This window comes from Triticum aestivum, chromosome 5A (genome assembly GCF_018294505.1).
Source record: "Triticum aestivum cultivar Chinese Spring chromosome 5A, IWGSC CS RefSeq v2.1, whole genome shotgun sequence".
Taxonomy (NCBI): Eukaryota; Viridiplantae; Streptophyta; class Magnoliopsida; order Poales; family Poaceae; genus Triticum; species Triticum aestivum.
The window spans coordinates 405,145,882-405,161,542 of record NC_057806.1 but is presented as its reverse complement, the minus strand read 5'-3'; the positions used below and the strand labels follow the sequence as shown (position 1 = coordinate 405,161,542).

Below are 15,661 nucleotides of genomic sequence, written 5' to 3'. Positions count from 1 at the left end.
CCGCGAGCCCACCATGGCGCCCGCAGCCATCCCCGCTGCCGCCTCCCCTTCCTCTGGTCCTCCTCCTCACCTCGTGCCCGGCGCCAGCCATGGCCGCCTTGCTGTCAAGCTTCGCCACCAGGCCGCCGTCCCTCCCGCGACCGCTGGCAGCCATCCCCACCGACAAGCCCCGCTTCTCCTACCTCGCTGCTCGTCCCAGCCGTGTTGGCTATGCTCTCTACGCCTCCTCTGCTTTGCCGTGGGCTGCAGCCTGCGCCAAGGCCCAGCGACCCCCTGCACACCGATCCCTCTGTGCACCTCCTGCTCCCGTCGACCCTGCACCATGCCTCTGTCATCCATGAGATCGCCAAGTACCTTGACGCCGAAGACCCGTGTACAACTACTGACACCCGTGGATTCGCCAAGTACACCACCACCAAGTCCGCACGGGAGCCCGAACGACTACTTCCATGAGGATGCGAGTACAAGTACCCCTTCGGATCGCCAAGTACATCTACGGCCGTGTACCACTACTTCCTCTGCCGCCGACGTGTACAACTACGACCCGTGAACGACTACTTCCACTACGCCGTGTACGACTACTTCCCACGACGACCCGTGAACGTCTACCTCCACTACGCCCCGTGAACGACTACTTCCCTCGACGAACGCGAACCGTCCCGTTTGAATGCTTCGAAGGTATAACCCGAGACGACCGCGATGAGATGCCCTTGCATGTATGAGATGCTCGAGTTTTGCACCGTGACCGAATTGTCTTTGCACGTTCCTCTATTGCCATGCCACCGTCCCGTGGCAACCCGGTAGTCGGGATCACCCCCACCATCTTGCATGACTCGCTCACTTCCTTTTGCACCGGTTTCTCCGTGAGCTACCGGAACCGATATGTTGCCGTGGCATCATTTTCGGATATGTTGCCGTGGCACCATTTTTGTTTCACCGCTGTGGCACCTTTTTTCCTTCCGCCATGGCGACTAATGCTTCTTAACATGCTCATGTCAACATTTTCATAAAATTGCATAAAACTTGTATATGTCATCCGCATCATGATAACAACAATTAAAATGTTTAAAATTGTTGTTTGCTTTAAATTGCTAAATGATATGGGGATTCTCCGGAATTGTTGTTTGTTGCTTCCGGCCTCATTTAACCTTGACTAGATAGGTAGTTTTCATTTGCTTCACCCTCTTGCCATGCTTAACAACATTTAATATTGTTGGGTACATAAACGGGATCAAACTAAATAACTTATCGTGGTGTTTCGTCAATATGCAACTCGTTGCATATTGAGCTCCATTTAATTTGTAGGATTGTTTGTGCACATTGCCATGCCATGCCTCATTAAACCGGACATGCATCATACTTGTTTGCGCATCATGCCATGTTTATGTGATGTTTGTTTACTATGTTGTTTGTTTCTTTCCGGGTTGCTTCTCTCGTTAGCTTCGGTTTCGTTCCGGAGTTGTGAGGATTTGTTCGTCTACAACCGTTTGTCTTCTTCATGGACTCGTTCTTCTTCCTTGCGGGATTTCAGGCAAGATGATCATACCCTCGAAATCACTACTACCTTTGCTATGCTAGTTTGCTCGCTCTTTTGCTATGCCAATGCTACGATGCCTACCATTTGCTTGTCAGCCTCCCAAATTGCCATGTCAAACCTCTAACCCACCATGTCCTAGCAAACCGTTGATTGGCTATGTTACCGCTTTGCTTAGCCCCTCTTATAGCGTTGTTAGTTGCAGGTGAAGATTGAAGTTTGTTCCTTGTTGGAACATGGAGATGTTGTTCCTTGTTGGAACATGTTTACTTGTTGGGATATCACAATATATCTTATTTAATTAATGCATCTATATACTTGGTAAAGGGTGGAAGGCTCGGCCTTATGCCTGGTGTTTTGTTCCACTCTTGCCGCCCTAGTTTCCGTCATATCGGTGTTATGTTCCCGGATTTTGCGTTCCTTACACGGTTGGGCTATAATGGGAACCCCTTGACAGTTCGCCTTAAGTAAAGCTCTTCCAGCAATGCCCAACATTGGTTTTACCATTTGCACTAACAACCTACCACCTTCCCTTGGGTTCTGCAGACTCAAGGGTCATCTTTATTCTAACCCCCCCGGGCCAGTGCTCCTCTGAGTGTTGGTCCGAACTAGAGCCCTGTGCAGCGCCCCCTCGGGGAAACTCGAGGTTTGGTTTTAGTTGTACGGATTTCTCATCTGAGTGTGCCCTGAGAAAGAGATATGTGCAGCTCCTATCGGGATTTGTCGGCACATTCGGGCGGTGTTGCTGGTTTAGTTTTACCCTGTCGAAATGTCTTGTTGTACCGGGATACCGAGTCTGATCGGAGTGTCTCGGGTGGAGGTCTATTCCTTCGTTGACCGTGAGAGCTTGTCATGGGCTAAGTTGGGACACCCCTGCAGGGTATTATCTTTCGAAAGCCGTGCCCGCGATTATGGGCAGATGGGAATTTGTTAACGTCCGGTTGTAGAAAACCCGAAGTTGACCTTATTTAAAATACATCAACCGCGTGTGTAACCGTGATGGTCTCTTCTCGGCGGAGTCCGGGAAGTGAACACGGTGTTGGAGTTATGCTTGACGTAGGTTGCTATAGGATCACTTCTTGATCATACTTTTATCGACCGTGCTTTGCCCTCTCTTCTCGCTCTCTTTTGCGATTGTAGCCACCATATATGCTAGTCGCTTGCTGCAGCTCCACCTCATTACTCCATCCTTCCTATAAGCTTAAATAGTCTTGATCTCGCGGGTGCGAGATTGCTGAGTCCCCGTGGCTCACAGATACTTCCAAAACCAGTTTGCAGGTGCCTATGTTACCGTGCAGATGACGCAACCAAGCTTAAGGAGGAGCTCGATGAAGATCTTGCCCTTTGTGTTGTTTCGTTCTAGTTGATCAGTAGTGGAGCCCAGTTGGGGTCGATCGGGGACCTTTGTCGCATTTGGGGTTCTTCTTTTATTTTGGTTCCGTAGTCGGACCTTGATTGTATCTGGATGATGTAATGCTTTATTCATGTAATTGTGTGAAGTGGCGATTGTAAGCCAACTATGTATCTCTTTCCCTTATGTATTACATGGGTTGTGTGAAGATTACCTCATTTGCGACATTGCTTTCAATGCGGTTATGCCTCTAAGTCGTGCTTCGACACGTGGGAGATATAGCCGCATCGAGGGCGTTACAGCGCCGTGGCCGGAGTGGCCGTCGGCGGAGACCTGGAGTCGCCTTCTCAGTCGCCTTCTCAGTCGCCCGTCTCCGTCAGCTTGCTCTCCGACCCTTTCCACTGTGCGGCCAAGAGGCAGCCTCATTAGCAACCTTGCTAATGCAGGAGGCTAATACGAGACATTGGGCAGACAGGGGCTCCTTTTTCGACAGTTTTGGAGGCAGCATGCTAAGTTGATTTGTCAAATGTAGTTAACAGTAGTTTCTCAGTTACTAGTGAGGTGTAATGAGGCTTTCTCAACAATGTGATGCACTCAGCCTTTCAGGGCGCTGCTAATCAGATTTATGCCACTTCCACAATTAGAATCCTCGTTTCCATCTCTCTAAAATTTCTGTTTATAAAATTTGGACCCGAATATCTAGTGTACGTCAGCTTTTTAGGCATGGCAAATTGAATGCTTTTTCATGGCAAGTTGTGTTTGCCACGGATGGCAAATCCGCGCCAGTTCATTGTTTTGCCAAAACATTCGTGCTTGCAAACTAAATTTGCATCCTCACGCCACTATAAATTACCATGAAAAATGTTTGAGTTGCCTTGTCTAAAATTCTGTTGTCGGATTTTTAGCATTTTCGTAAAAAAATTACGGGGTTGTCAAAAGGGTGACCCTTAGGGATGGCTTGTAGTTTTTGAAATTCATTGGCCTCTTTCCTTTTAACAACAACAGTATCAATAATAAATGGGAAACGTTTCCAGACAGACGACCGGCCGAGCGCTCGGCCGGTTGCCCCTCGCTCGCTCGCTTGTGTACGCGGAAGCGGACTGGGCCACACGAGTTTGATGGGCCTTCAAGCGAGATGTCCCTTTTCTTATGTCTTTTGCGTTAAAAAAATTCTCTGCTTTCTTCTTCCTCTTGCCTTGTTGCTTCTCTTCTCTCTTGTTACACACAGTCAGCTCGTCAGTGCCGACGGCACAACTTCCTGCTACTTCTGTGAGCACCCCCTCCCCCAACGCTGCAAGCATCTCCTTCCCCAAGCACCTCATACTGCTCCCCCGCCGATGCTACAACCAGAGAGATCTTTTGCTAGAACCGGTGACATTTTTTGTTGAAATTAGTGTTGCTTCTTTTTTTTCCTGCATGTGTGCTACAACCAGCTCCATGCAACCGCAAAGCTGCAACCGGCACCTAAGAAAGCTAAAACCGTCTACGAAAAAGCTTCAACCGGATGTGGCGGAAGCGGGGGGGGGGGGGGGGGGCGGCCAGTGCTGCAAGCGTTGACAGAAAAAGGTTCGACCTTATATGAAAAAACTTCAATCAGGCACTATGCAACAGAAAAAGTTGCTACCGTTGACAGAAAAGGTTCAACCCTAGATGAAAAAAGCTTCAACCCTAGATGAAAAAAGCTTCAACCAGACAATGTGCAACAGAAAAAGTTACAACCACTGATAGAAAAAGCTTCAACAGTAGATAATAAAGCTTCAACCGATGACCGGCAATGGAAAAAAGTTTCATAGAGGCTCGCATTTCCACGGAAGCTACAACCGGCATTGGCGGGTGCTGGAACTGGCAAAGACCAATGCTACAATGATGCTTCGGCCGGCGATGGTGAAGCTGCAACCGTGCAATTCATAGCTACAACCCGTCACAAAAAAAATGTGACCAGCGAGCACGAAAGCTGTGACCGATGACGAAAAAAGCTACAACCGTCGAGCACAAAAGCTGCAACCGGCAACAAAAAAGCTGCAACCGGCAACAAAAAAGCTACCACCGACAAGCCCAGAAGCTACGACCGGCGTGCAAAAAAGTTGCAACCGTCGAGTGATTTTGTCGCCCAGGTCTGTTTATGAGAGCTTCCGCCTAGAGTTTCCAACGACCGACTCGAATCCAGTTGAAGCTAGCGCATCGTGCATGTGATACTGTAGATCAATTAAGCTGCTTGCTTGCAAGTTAGCTTTGCACGTCGGACCTACACTCCGGCGATTTGATCTACGTTCTAAATCCAACATGGAGCATGGTGTCTGGCGAGTGCGGGCGGCGCGGCTAATCGAGGACAAGCACCGGCGGGCGCCGGTGGCCGGCAAGAGCGGGCGGCGCGTTGGACCGGCGAGCTGTGCGGGGTTCTTTTTCTTTTTTGCTTGTGTTCAGATCAGAGGTTCACGACGAGGAGACAAGGAAATCTAACGACGCAGGATGCGAAAGTGCCTTTCTGCTCCCGAGTAAAATCGAAAAAAACGAAAAAAATTCAAAAAATTTTAAATTTTTTTTTGGAGAAACATTAACAAAAGTTCTAAGTGCTTGCAAAAATTCATCATGAAATTATATTCCTGTAAGGCGTGGCAAAAAAAAACAAATTCAGTGCTCCAAAATGCTGTTGAAAGTAGCTTTTTCAGAGTACTGATTTTGTTTTTCTTTTGCCACGCCTTCTAGAAATGTGATTTCATGATGAATTTTTGCATGCACTTAAAATTTTTGTCAATGTTTCTCTAAAAAAAAATTGGTTTTTTTTGAAATTTTTTTGATTTAGTTTTGATTTTACTGTTCACCTGAGCTCATTTGAGCTCGGGTGCAGAAACTCCGCATCCCGTATGATGTCTTTAATCCAACGTACGCACGCTGACCGGCCAAAGCCGGCGCGTATCATTGCCCATAATAAATCAGCTAAAGATTTCGGTCACAGCTGTCTGAACAAGGCGTCACTAGGAAACACATGCACGGCGAAACAAAGAAATGTCACCAGAAAATCATGTACACTGCTTGCAAGTGAATCGATTAGATTGTGAGCAATGCCGTGAGCTTTTATTCCCAAAAAGTCGCGCGTCTATCGATTTTGCGTCCGTATGTGTGCCATTATTGGCTAATAGACCCATGCGACCGCTTTTATAATAACAATCTTAATAGCCCGTAAACATATGTTTAACGTATGCATAGTGCCGTATATTTCACAATGGTACTAATTTTTTTATATTTTCCACTGAATAAAATGTTTATTTTGAATAATGAAATCCAAAATTATGAAAGTAAAATATGTTTGCACTTGTTTTTAGATCAAAATTCGTGTGCAGGCTGTCACCGACAAGGTCGGGTCTGTGGCTTGTCTTTGGTGACAGTGGTGGTCGTTCGGCAGTCCAGGGGCTTCAATGTCTCTACTCTTACAAAAAACCGAGTTGATGGTGATGGTGTGTCTGCCATCTTATAATATAGACCGTCTGATCTATATCTGACTGATAGAAAGTAAACTATGACAATTTTACAAAAAATATCCGCACCTATCTCCACATTTACAGATAAGGCCTTGCCTCGTTCATCATTATCTCCCACAACCTCATTGCTGAGCAATTAAAAAAGGAAGTCTCTGGAACAATCTGGCATGGTGGCCGCTGGCATCGCCATCCATCCCCATGCCTCCGCCCAGTCCGACCACCAGTCACCGCCACACCCAACTCCTCCTCACCTTATCTCTCATCTTTTTCGGGATATCATTTTCTCGATGAAATTCTCGCGATACCATTTTTCCGATGAAATTCTCGAGATATTATTAGTTTTTACACATGGGATTATTCCTGTATGAGTCAATCACAACATGTGTTTTATAAAAAAGTGCATCTTGATGTTTCGTGCAATGCACGGGCATCTTGCTAGTAGTTTTTGTTTTTTGAGAATTCAATGTAGACTTTTTTACGCAAAGAAATACTCTAGAAACAAATCCATCCACTCGGCCGAAACGTCCCGCCTTTTCGGGTATGGCCTGTTTACATGGTAAGCCCAGTAGCCCATATGGCATGAGGCGCAGCGATTGCGCGCGGAAAAGCGGCGCGAAAGGCTCTCTCCTTTTTCACTTCTCCCTCCACGGCCCCCTCTCTTCCGCCGCCGAGGTAAAAAGAAAGAAGGCAACAAAAATCTCAATCCCCTCTTGGTCTCATCCTCCCCGAAGGCGCAGAAGAAACACGGCAGCGATCGTAATCCAGCTCTACTCTGACCTGCCGCCTCCCGGCCAGCGGTATGCGCCTTCTGGAATTCTTGTTCCGTTTCTTCTCTGTAGATAATGCTGTCAGCCTGTCACCCATGACTGGTTTTCTCGGTAGATTTTGCCCTTTCCTGTTCGTTTGATATGTGCGTCAGATCTGATTGGTCAACTTGCCACGGATAAAATTGCATCTCCCGACCTGTGTACATATGGATCAACAATGTCATTCTCGCATATGGCTCGGCAGGGAGGAGAGAGAGAGGGGGGGGGGGGATGAAAAATGGTACCGATGGCATCAGATTAGAAGCAGCAACGAAATTCCATTTGATCAGTTTGAATGGCATCGGTGGTTTCTGTTGCGCTCCCATTGTTCTTCTACTCCCTCCGTTCTGATTTACTTGTCGTGATTTTAGTTCAAATTTGAACTAAAATCACGACAATTAAATCGGAACGGAGGGAGTAACTGTTATCCCCTAAGTCCAAACTCGGTCTCTCGATCAATTTTTAAAGTAATCGACCATTTGCTAATTTGTTTGCTTAAAGTTCCACAGAGAACTTGTTCAAAATTATAAGGGAATGCTGAAATATCAACACGCATTTTTTTTCAAATGGCTAAATTTTTACTGGTTCTACCTTTTCTTATGCCTAGGCATGGAACAGGAAGTTAGCAGTGACAAAAACATGGTGGCACAAGACCACAACAATGGCAGCCACTCCCGCGCAAACCCGAAAAGGCTCCGATCGAAGGCGTGGGAAGACTTCACACCCATCTACGTTGGTGGGAAGGTCGCGAAGGCTGAGTGCATGCATTGCCACCTGGTCTTCAATAGCAACAGCACAAATGGCACTAGCAACCTGCTTAAACACCATGCCATGTGCGGCCCCCGGGCCCAGAAGAGGCCAACACAACGGAAGAGTACAGCAGCAGCTGGCTCTGATCCGACGCAGAAGAAGCTATCGTTCTTTCCCACTAGCAAGAAGAAATGCTTGGGCACAGCAGATGCAAGGCCTGAGAAGAAGGATCTTGTTTTGCTTCACAATGACACTAATCGGAAGAGCCATGAGGGTAATCAGAATGGGTCTCATGAGGAACTTGGATCGCCTGAGCAGAATGATCTTGCCTTGCCTGATGTTCCCACTGACAGAAATACAAAGAGTCAACAAGTTGATCAAAATGGGTCTCATGACGAACTAGCTACAGCTGAGCAGGAAAATGATGCCTTCCCTGACAATCCCATCAACAAGAATGTAAAGAATCAGTCCCATGAGGAACTTGCATTGCCTGAACACGAGGCCATTCCTACTGCCATAAAACTGAAGAATCAGGATGTTGGTCAGGATGGATCCCATGGTGAGCTTGTTAGGAAATTGGCCTTGCACGGTTACCTGCCCTCGATGATGGACCATGGAGGACTCAGGAAGTCTGTGGATTTCTTGAATCCCGTGGTCAAGATGCCATCCTATGCTGACTTGATATCTACATTTTTGGATTTGTTCGACAATGAAAAGGCCAAGCTGAAGGAGAAGCTTGCAGCCCTTCGCAGTCGGGTATGCTTGAGTGCTTACGTTTGGCACTACGATCCAGTCTCGGCTTTCTTGTGCTTGAGTGTTCATTACATTGATGATGAATGGGAGAGGCAACAAAAGATCATCACATTTCGTGCCATGGATACTATTTGCAATGCAGAAGAACTGGGTGAAGCCATATTGCTGGCCATCCGAGATTGGGGTCTTTGTGGAAAAGTTTTCAGCATTGTACTGGATGATGCATTTATTGATGATTCAGTGGCTTCAAGTGTCAAAGCACAGCTCATGAAAGAGAACTCAACCTTTGCAAACCAGAGCTTGTTTGTGGTGCGTCGTGGAACTCATTTACTTGATCAGGTTATTCAGGTGGGGCTGGATGAACTTGAAAAAATCATGGAGAAATCAGCAAACTGTTCTAAACCTATGATGGGTCCTAAGTAGTCTGCAGTGCGGTATCCCAACTACAAATACGCACCATCTCAGGAAGACTGGGGCGAAGAGCGTAAGATGTGTGAGACCTTGGAAGAGTTTCATCAGTACATGGACACAAGCAAGAGTCTTCGTGGTCCAGTGCACTTGTTTGATGCGATTAGGGATGTGAAGCATGATTTGCGTCGTGGGGTTAAGAGCTATGTGGATGGATCATTTTCCAATATGCTAAAGAAGATGCAGCAGAAGTTCAAGAAATATTGGAAACTCTGTTGCTTACATTTATGTATGACTATAGCCATGGATCCTTCATACGGCCTGAAACACATCAAGTCTAGGAGCGGTTACCTCTGTAAAAATGAAAAAGATGGCTATAAAAAGGATGTCCATGATACATTGCTCAGTCTCTTCTATGAATATTCTGGTCAGGTGGAAGACCCTAGCTGCACTTCTGGGTCCAAAACTAGCAAGGAAACTGTTATCATTGAAGATGGTATGAATGAAGATGATGCGCCATTTGCATGCTGTGGCGATTATGGAGACAAATGTAATAAGGGGCGACCGATGATAGAACTTGACCAGTACTTGCATGAGCCAAGCTACTGTAGAGGCCAGACGAGTGTTCTTCAGTGGTGGAAGGAACATAACCTGACTTATCCTACAATTGCTCGGATGGCACGCGATATATTGGCTATGCCATACAGATGCGATTATGAGGTAGCAACAACGACTGCCGGACTTGCAATTTGTGAGTCAGGTCATAAGCACTGGGTTGAGCAGCTTGTCTGTACTCAAGATTGGCTCGGACCTAACCGTACGTTCTACTCTCTCGCTTTTCTCATTGATGTCCTGTCACGTTCTCGTATTAACCATACATTGTGTAACCCTAGGTTCTGCAAGCAAGGTCTCAACCAGCGATCTTTCGGACTGAGTACTTGGGCCTTCTTAATCTTCCATGTAAGACCCTTTTCAAATTTACACATGGCAATCCGATTCAGAACTAGTAGTACTAAGCTATGGCTCAACAGTTACCTTTCTGATGCAGGATCCTGTTTATCTTTTTGGAAGGAGACGCCGGATTCAAAGACGAGAAATGTGTGAAGGGCGACATTTGTTTAGACGGTTTTAGGGAATGCATCCTGTTATCACTTAGCAGCTATGATTATGAGTAGTTTTAGACATTTAGTTACTGATGATGGTGGAGGTGTAATGGCGCTTTTGTACGTATGTGCCGTGGACTGGGGAGCCTATCAGTAATTTCCACTTCTAGTTTTCAGATACTTTGTCAACATCTCATCCAATGATACCTGATCATGATGTTCATATGCCCAACTATATATACTACTGCCATCTTCTAGTGCTTGCAGCACATTCCTCTACCCTCGAGTCCTCTTCTGGTGCTCCCTTTTTTTTGCAATTTCTGGCACGGGTTTGATTGATTTGTTGGTCAAAAAAGCGGAGGCTTTTGTCTCAACAATGATACACCACCACCCCGCCCTTTTTGAGCAACGCACGCCGCAGCTAATCAGGCTTTCGCCACTTCACTTAATCATGAGCCAGGATGCATGGGATCACAACTCTAGCTAGATCACCAATTAATCACCCCACACCAACGCACGCAACTGTAAGATCTGGATCTGGAACATCTCAAGGGACCAGGCACGCACAGAAGACATCTTCGCGCGTCGCGGCTCGGGCTCGAACCGAACCGCGACGCGCGACTGGCACAAATGTCCTGATGATCGCATAGATAACATGTCTGGAATACTGTTTTCAGAGGTTGGGATTGGCCTCGCGGGCTAAAACTAAGCGCGATCACTGGCCTGCTGCACTGGCCGTGGCCTGTGGATCCGGATCTCAGTACAATCAGCACCAGTTCTTTATTAGCTCAGCTTCAGTTTCAGTTGTTCCAAATGCAGAGACTGGCCGTGACCCTGACCCTGACCCTTGTGCGGCGTGCGGGACAGCAGGCGAGACCGGATCCCGAGCGGTGGGCGGCCGGAGCAGCGCCGATGCGCGGAGCCACACGTGCGGCGGTGGCCTCTGCCCGACGGGAGCCCCGCTGGAGCTCGACTGGCGCTGGCGGGCATCGTTGGGCGGCGCCTGTCCGGCCTGGCAAGTGGCAACGGCATCGCCCTGACCCTCAGCTCTATCCAAGTGGACTGGACGACTGTCACTGGTTATAGTTAGCATATGTAGCAGATAAACTAAACAGTGCAGAATCACCAGCAGTGGTGCCGCTGTTGTCCTCGGCTCCCGAGTTTTTTACGCTCTGGAACACTGGAAACGCATGTGCTATCTTCCTGAAAATTCAAAACGGGCTCGAGTTCATCTGGAGCCTCGATCTTGCGGTTGATCAATGCAGCATTGTCGCCATCAGTGACTACTAGCGGTACGGTTTGATTCCAGCAGCAGATTGCCGAAACACACGGAAATCTGCTGATTTTTGCAAGCGACGTGCCGTGCATGGTAAAACAAACAGCGTTTTTTTTTTTTTTTTGCAGTACGCTTCCTTTCCGCTCATGTACAACTCGCAATGCCGCATACAAACAGGCGAAATTATTGCCGGGAATCGTGGATTTTGGGAAAGCCCATAAAATTTAGGAACGTTAGAGTATTCATTAAAATAGACTTCGTCTGCTTGTGTCGTTTTCAACTCTTTTTTACAATAAACTCTTGCTTTGCTGCCCAATAGAAACGCTACTTGGAAGAGTTGGACTTATTTTTTCTAACTTGCAATTATAGAACTAATTTTTTTCTAATTAATTCCTCATTTGATTTTTGAAAATTCTTTCGATAGAATGAAAAAAACCCAGAAGGGTTTCTATTTAATGATGAAATTAAAATGGATAAATAGAAAAGGCTTTTTGGATTTTTGAAAAAATTCTAGAATGAAAGTCTTTATGCTCTTATTATTAATTAGATTTACTAACCTAAGTCGCGAGAATTTGGGGGAAATTCGGGTGTTTCATCAATTCAAAAGAGGCTTTGAGATTGCGAGGTTGCAAGCCACTCCATCGAAAGCACTCACAGTTTCACCACGGCAATAATTACTACAGTACACGAGAGATGAAACAAGCTTCGTTCCTATTGCTGCTGCTGCTGCTCTGGTACTCTGATTTTTACAGGTTTTTTCTTCTGGTCTGGTAGGTCCCAACTCCAAGCACTTTTATACTACTAAGAAAAACAAAAGAAAGGAGAAGAAAAGCGGATTGTTAATCCGGCGATTAGCTCGCAGTGGATTCAGAGATGCTACTGCTGCTCTGCCCCGCCGCGGCTTCGGAGATGCTCTGCAGGGACGGCCGCCAGTGCCGGCCTCTGCCGCCACCGGCCGGCTGCGCGCCGCCGGAGCCCCGGTGCCGGTCCTTCTCCACCCGCTGCTTCGCGTTCGCGTTCGCGTCCTGAGGAGGCAGGAGCGCGTATAGGAATCAGTATACTGCTTCGTGCAGTTTCAGATAGGAAGAGGAGATTATCACCAGGAGAATGGGGAGGCACTGACCTTGTCCGAGGCGCCCTGCTCCGCCCCGTCGCCGCGCCGGAGCTGGTCGTGCTGCTGCTTGATGGCCTCGCACCGCCGCATCTTGTCGTCCTTCCTCGCCCGCAGCGCCTTGGTCACCTCTGCGCAGCGCGACACCAACGAGCATCGATTAGAACTACAGTAGATTGCTGCAACGAACGGCGGAATCCAGGCGCAGAAACGCGCTGCTCCACGCCATGGACGACAAGGAAGGCGAGCGCGGCGGCTATCGATGTCGATGGACGCAGTGAGGAGTGGAGGACTGTAGACGAACCTTGCGCGGTGATGAGGCGGTAGACCTGGCCGAGGTGGAGCACGTCCTTGGGCTTGAGGAGCTTGACCCGGGTGATCTTCGCTGCGGCGCCGGCGCCTGCGACGGCGGCCGCCGCCGCGGCCTCGTCCCCCGCGGCCGCCTTGTCGTCGGGGGAGAGGCGGAGGATGACGAGCGCGACGTAGTGGCCGGGGTTGGTCTTCATGACCTCGGCGGCCGGGGTGGGCCAGTAGAGGCGCTCCACCTTGCCGCCGGGGTGCTGGATGATGACCTCCGCCGCCTCGGCCGCCTGGCAGTTGCCCATCGCGCGCGCGCCCCCGCGCCTCGCTTCTGCCGGCGGAGCTAGTGGCGTCTGGTGAGCTCTGGGGGAGGAGGGAGGTGGTGGTGGAGGAGCAGAGCAGAGAGGAGAGGAGGGCAGAAGGTCACGCAGTTGCCGTTTCGAGGGAGGTGGTGGCGTTAAATGTGGTGAAGGGAAAAGGCGCCGGCCATGAGGAGGAGAGGAGGGCAGTTTTGGCTGCCTTCGTCTCGGCTCTCGTCTCAGCACACTGCAAAATGGCCAAATGGTAGAGCACCACTGCACAGACCTAGTTTTGAACATTTAAAAAAAAACTGAATTTTTTTCAAAATTTGAGGGGTAGTGCGTTCCATGAAATATTTTTTGTGTATTATACTCTGGGCACTGCACATCCGTCGGGTGATAAATCGATTAGATCAACCGCCTCGGCAGCCGTCTGATGCCACCCAAAACAGCCATCCGATTCACCCTCCCAGCCAACCGAGGACCTTCGCAACAGCTAGCTTGTTGCACTTAGGGGCTTCGCAACAAGGACCTTGTGGCAAAGGTTCACCGAGACAGTAGCGCTGCCCCGACATGGCCTGAGCGCCTCAGCCATGGAGCGCCGCCGGCCGCCAGAGTTGCTGCACCTCCTCTGACCCAGCATCCCGAGCAACTGCCTCTACTTCAGCACGACGACGATGAGCTCTCACACCGGGCACTCCTCTTGCGGTTTCTGCAACTGAATCTATGTTTCTGAAACATGCACCGTCTTGCAATGCATCACCTCGTATGCTCTAACACCGGGCACTTCTCCGACGCTTTCTGCAACCTGGGATATGCTTTTGAAACAAGAGCCTTGTTGCAAAAGAAAAATCTTCACTGCCGATCCATTTTTCTTTTCTTTTTGAAACAAGACCTCTATTGCAGAAATTTTCTAAAACTAGATCATGTTGCCGAAAAAACTTCAACACACATCTGTTTTATTTTCTGAAAATAAAACCTCTGCTGTAGAAACCTTCTGAAACAGTTGCAAAAGAAACCCTACATGCACGGACTGGTGGCCAGCGTAATTGCCTGAGCACTTGATCAAAATCGATTTGATAGCTACGCAGGAGACGGACTCTGCGCGTGCATCAGTCGGCTGAAGGAAAGCGTTTTCCTTATACTATCCTTAGGTTTGCCCTCACTTTGACTTGACTTTTCCCCATGAAAAAAATACTGGCCGTGTCCAATGTGCAGAGAGCACGTACCACAGGGGTACAAATACTAGCTGATTGCACGCGATAACCTCCGTAGAAGAGACTGGAAATAACAATTACTAATTGTTTGTTTATATATAATACTGGTATGCCATTTTGGCTACCGAACGTGCGGGTAAAAGCGGCATGCAAACGACATCACACACACACAGTAGTCTACAAAAAGCTACTCCTACTAACAAACTGTTTGCCTGCCAGAGACCCAATGGCTTCTTCATCTGTTCTCACTCTAAACAATACAATATATTTTTCTTAATGAGAAGCAGAGTATAGACGAGGTGGCTGAGGAGTGAGGATAACAAGTGGTTGTTAGTAGGGTCACAATCACTTTACGACGGAGCTCTTTTCAGGTTTTATTATAACATATCATCTCCTCGATCAAATACTCCTACTAGCTTTGAATCATTATTAGCATGAGAAGAAATAGTGCTCGTCCGACTAACTCCTTTGGTTAGCACGTCGTCGGATAAGCAGTACTCGCTGTGCTCGCACCTGCAGCGGCCCTCAAAGCCGGCTCGCAACGGTCAGAGAAACCGGGCGTGACGTAGTATCTAGTTCGGCTTCGCATTTGTGCTTATCTGCTTCGTACGTAATTCTTTTTTTATTTCAAGTAGTAGTACTATTACACATTATCCGGCGGCTTCCCTCCTCCTTTTCATCATTCTTCATTCATACTACTGCTTCTTCCCGTTCCTTTTCATCACATCGTGTCAGTCCAGACGTATAATGGGAGGGATAAACCCCGAGCTACAACTCCCTAATCTTGATGCATTGTCCAATGGCCGTGGGTGGCCGAGTGGTCGGTCACTGGCTCTAGCATAGGACGAGGGGATCGAGAACCTGACATGAGGCGGTGACGTGCCAGCGTGGACCTTGTCATCGGGCCCACCTCTGAGCCTCAGATGCTTGCATGTGGGCCACCACGGCATGGGCACGCCACACCAGGCCCCGGGCCGGCGTGTGCTGCACCTGCATGCCTGCGTAGGCGTGAGAGGACGCGGTGAATCCGGCCGGGAGATCCTCTCACGCCTCAAACCACCTACGTGTACCAGCAGTACTACGATCTGTAGTAGCCACATCGTATATGTTACAAGGCCCTTCCTTCGACCCTTCCTTTCACTTCTTTTTGCAGAGTGCTATCGTAACTTCATCTATCCGAGCGGCGAGCACCCGCAAGAGGCTAAATTTCATGTTTTGACTCTTTTTTCAAATCTATTTGAGATCTGATCCTAGTTTGAAAAAAATTCAAGATC

The 15,661-nt window shown here is 48.2% G+C and overlaps 2 protein-coding genes across 2 annotated transcripts; one reads left to right on the top strand and one right to left on the bottom strand.

The window, feature by feature from the left end:
• Positions 1-7,017: 7,017 nt before the first annotated feature.
• LOC123103651 (uncharacterized) lies at positions 7,018-10,448 on the top strand. Its single transcript, XM_044525301.1, has 4 exons — positions 7,018-7,161; positions 7,778-9,898; positions 9,975-10,041; positions 10,130-10,448. Exon 2 carries the CDS (start codon positions 7,780-7,782, stop codon positions 9,094-9,096), a length of 1,317 nt encoding a protein of 438 aa, XP_044381236.1. The 5' UTR covers positions 7,018-7,161; positions 7,778-7,779; the 3' UTR covers positions 9,097-9,898; positions 9,975-10,041; positions 10,130-10,448.
• Positions 10,449-12,086: 1,638 nt separating this feature from the next.
• On the bottom strand, positions 12,087-13,424 carry LOC123103650 (uncharacterized). Its single transcript, XM_044525299.1, has 3 exons — positions 12,876-13,424; positions 12,584-12,702; positions 12,087-12,485 (listed from the first exon to the last, which is right to left on the bottom strand). The coding sequence occupies exons 1-3, from the start codon at positions 13,174-13,176 to the stop codon at positions 12,312-12,314; spliced, it is 594 nt and encodes a 197-aa protein (XP_044381234.1). The 5' UTR covers positions 13,177-13,424; the 3' UTR covers positions 12,087-12,311.
• Positions 13,425-15,661: the final 2,237 nt, after the last annotated feature.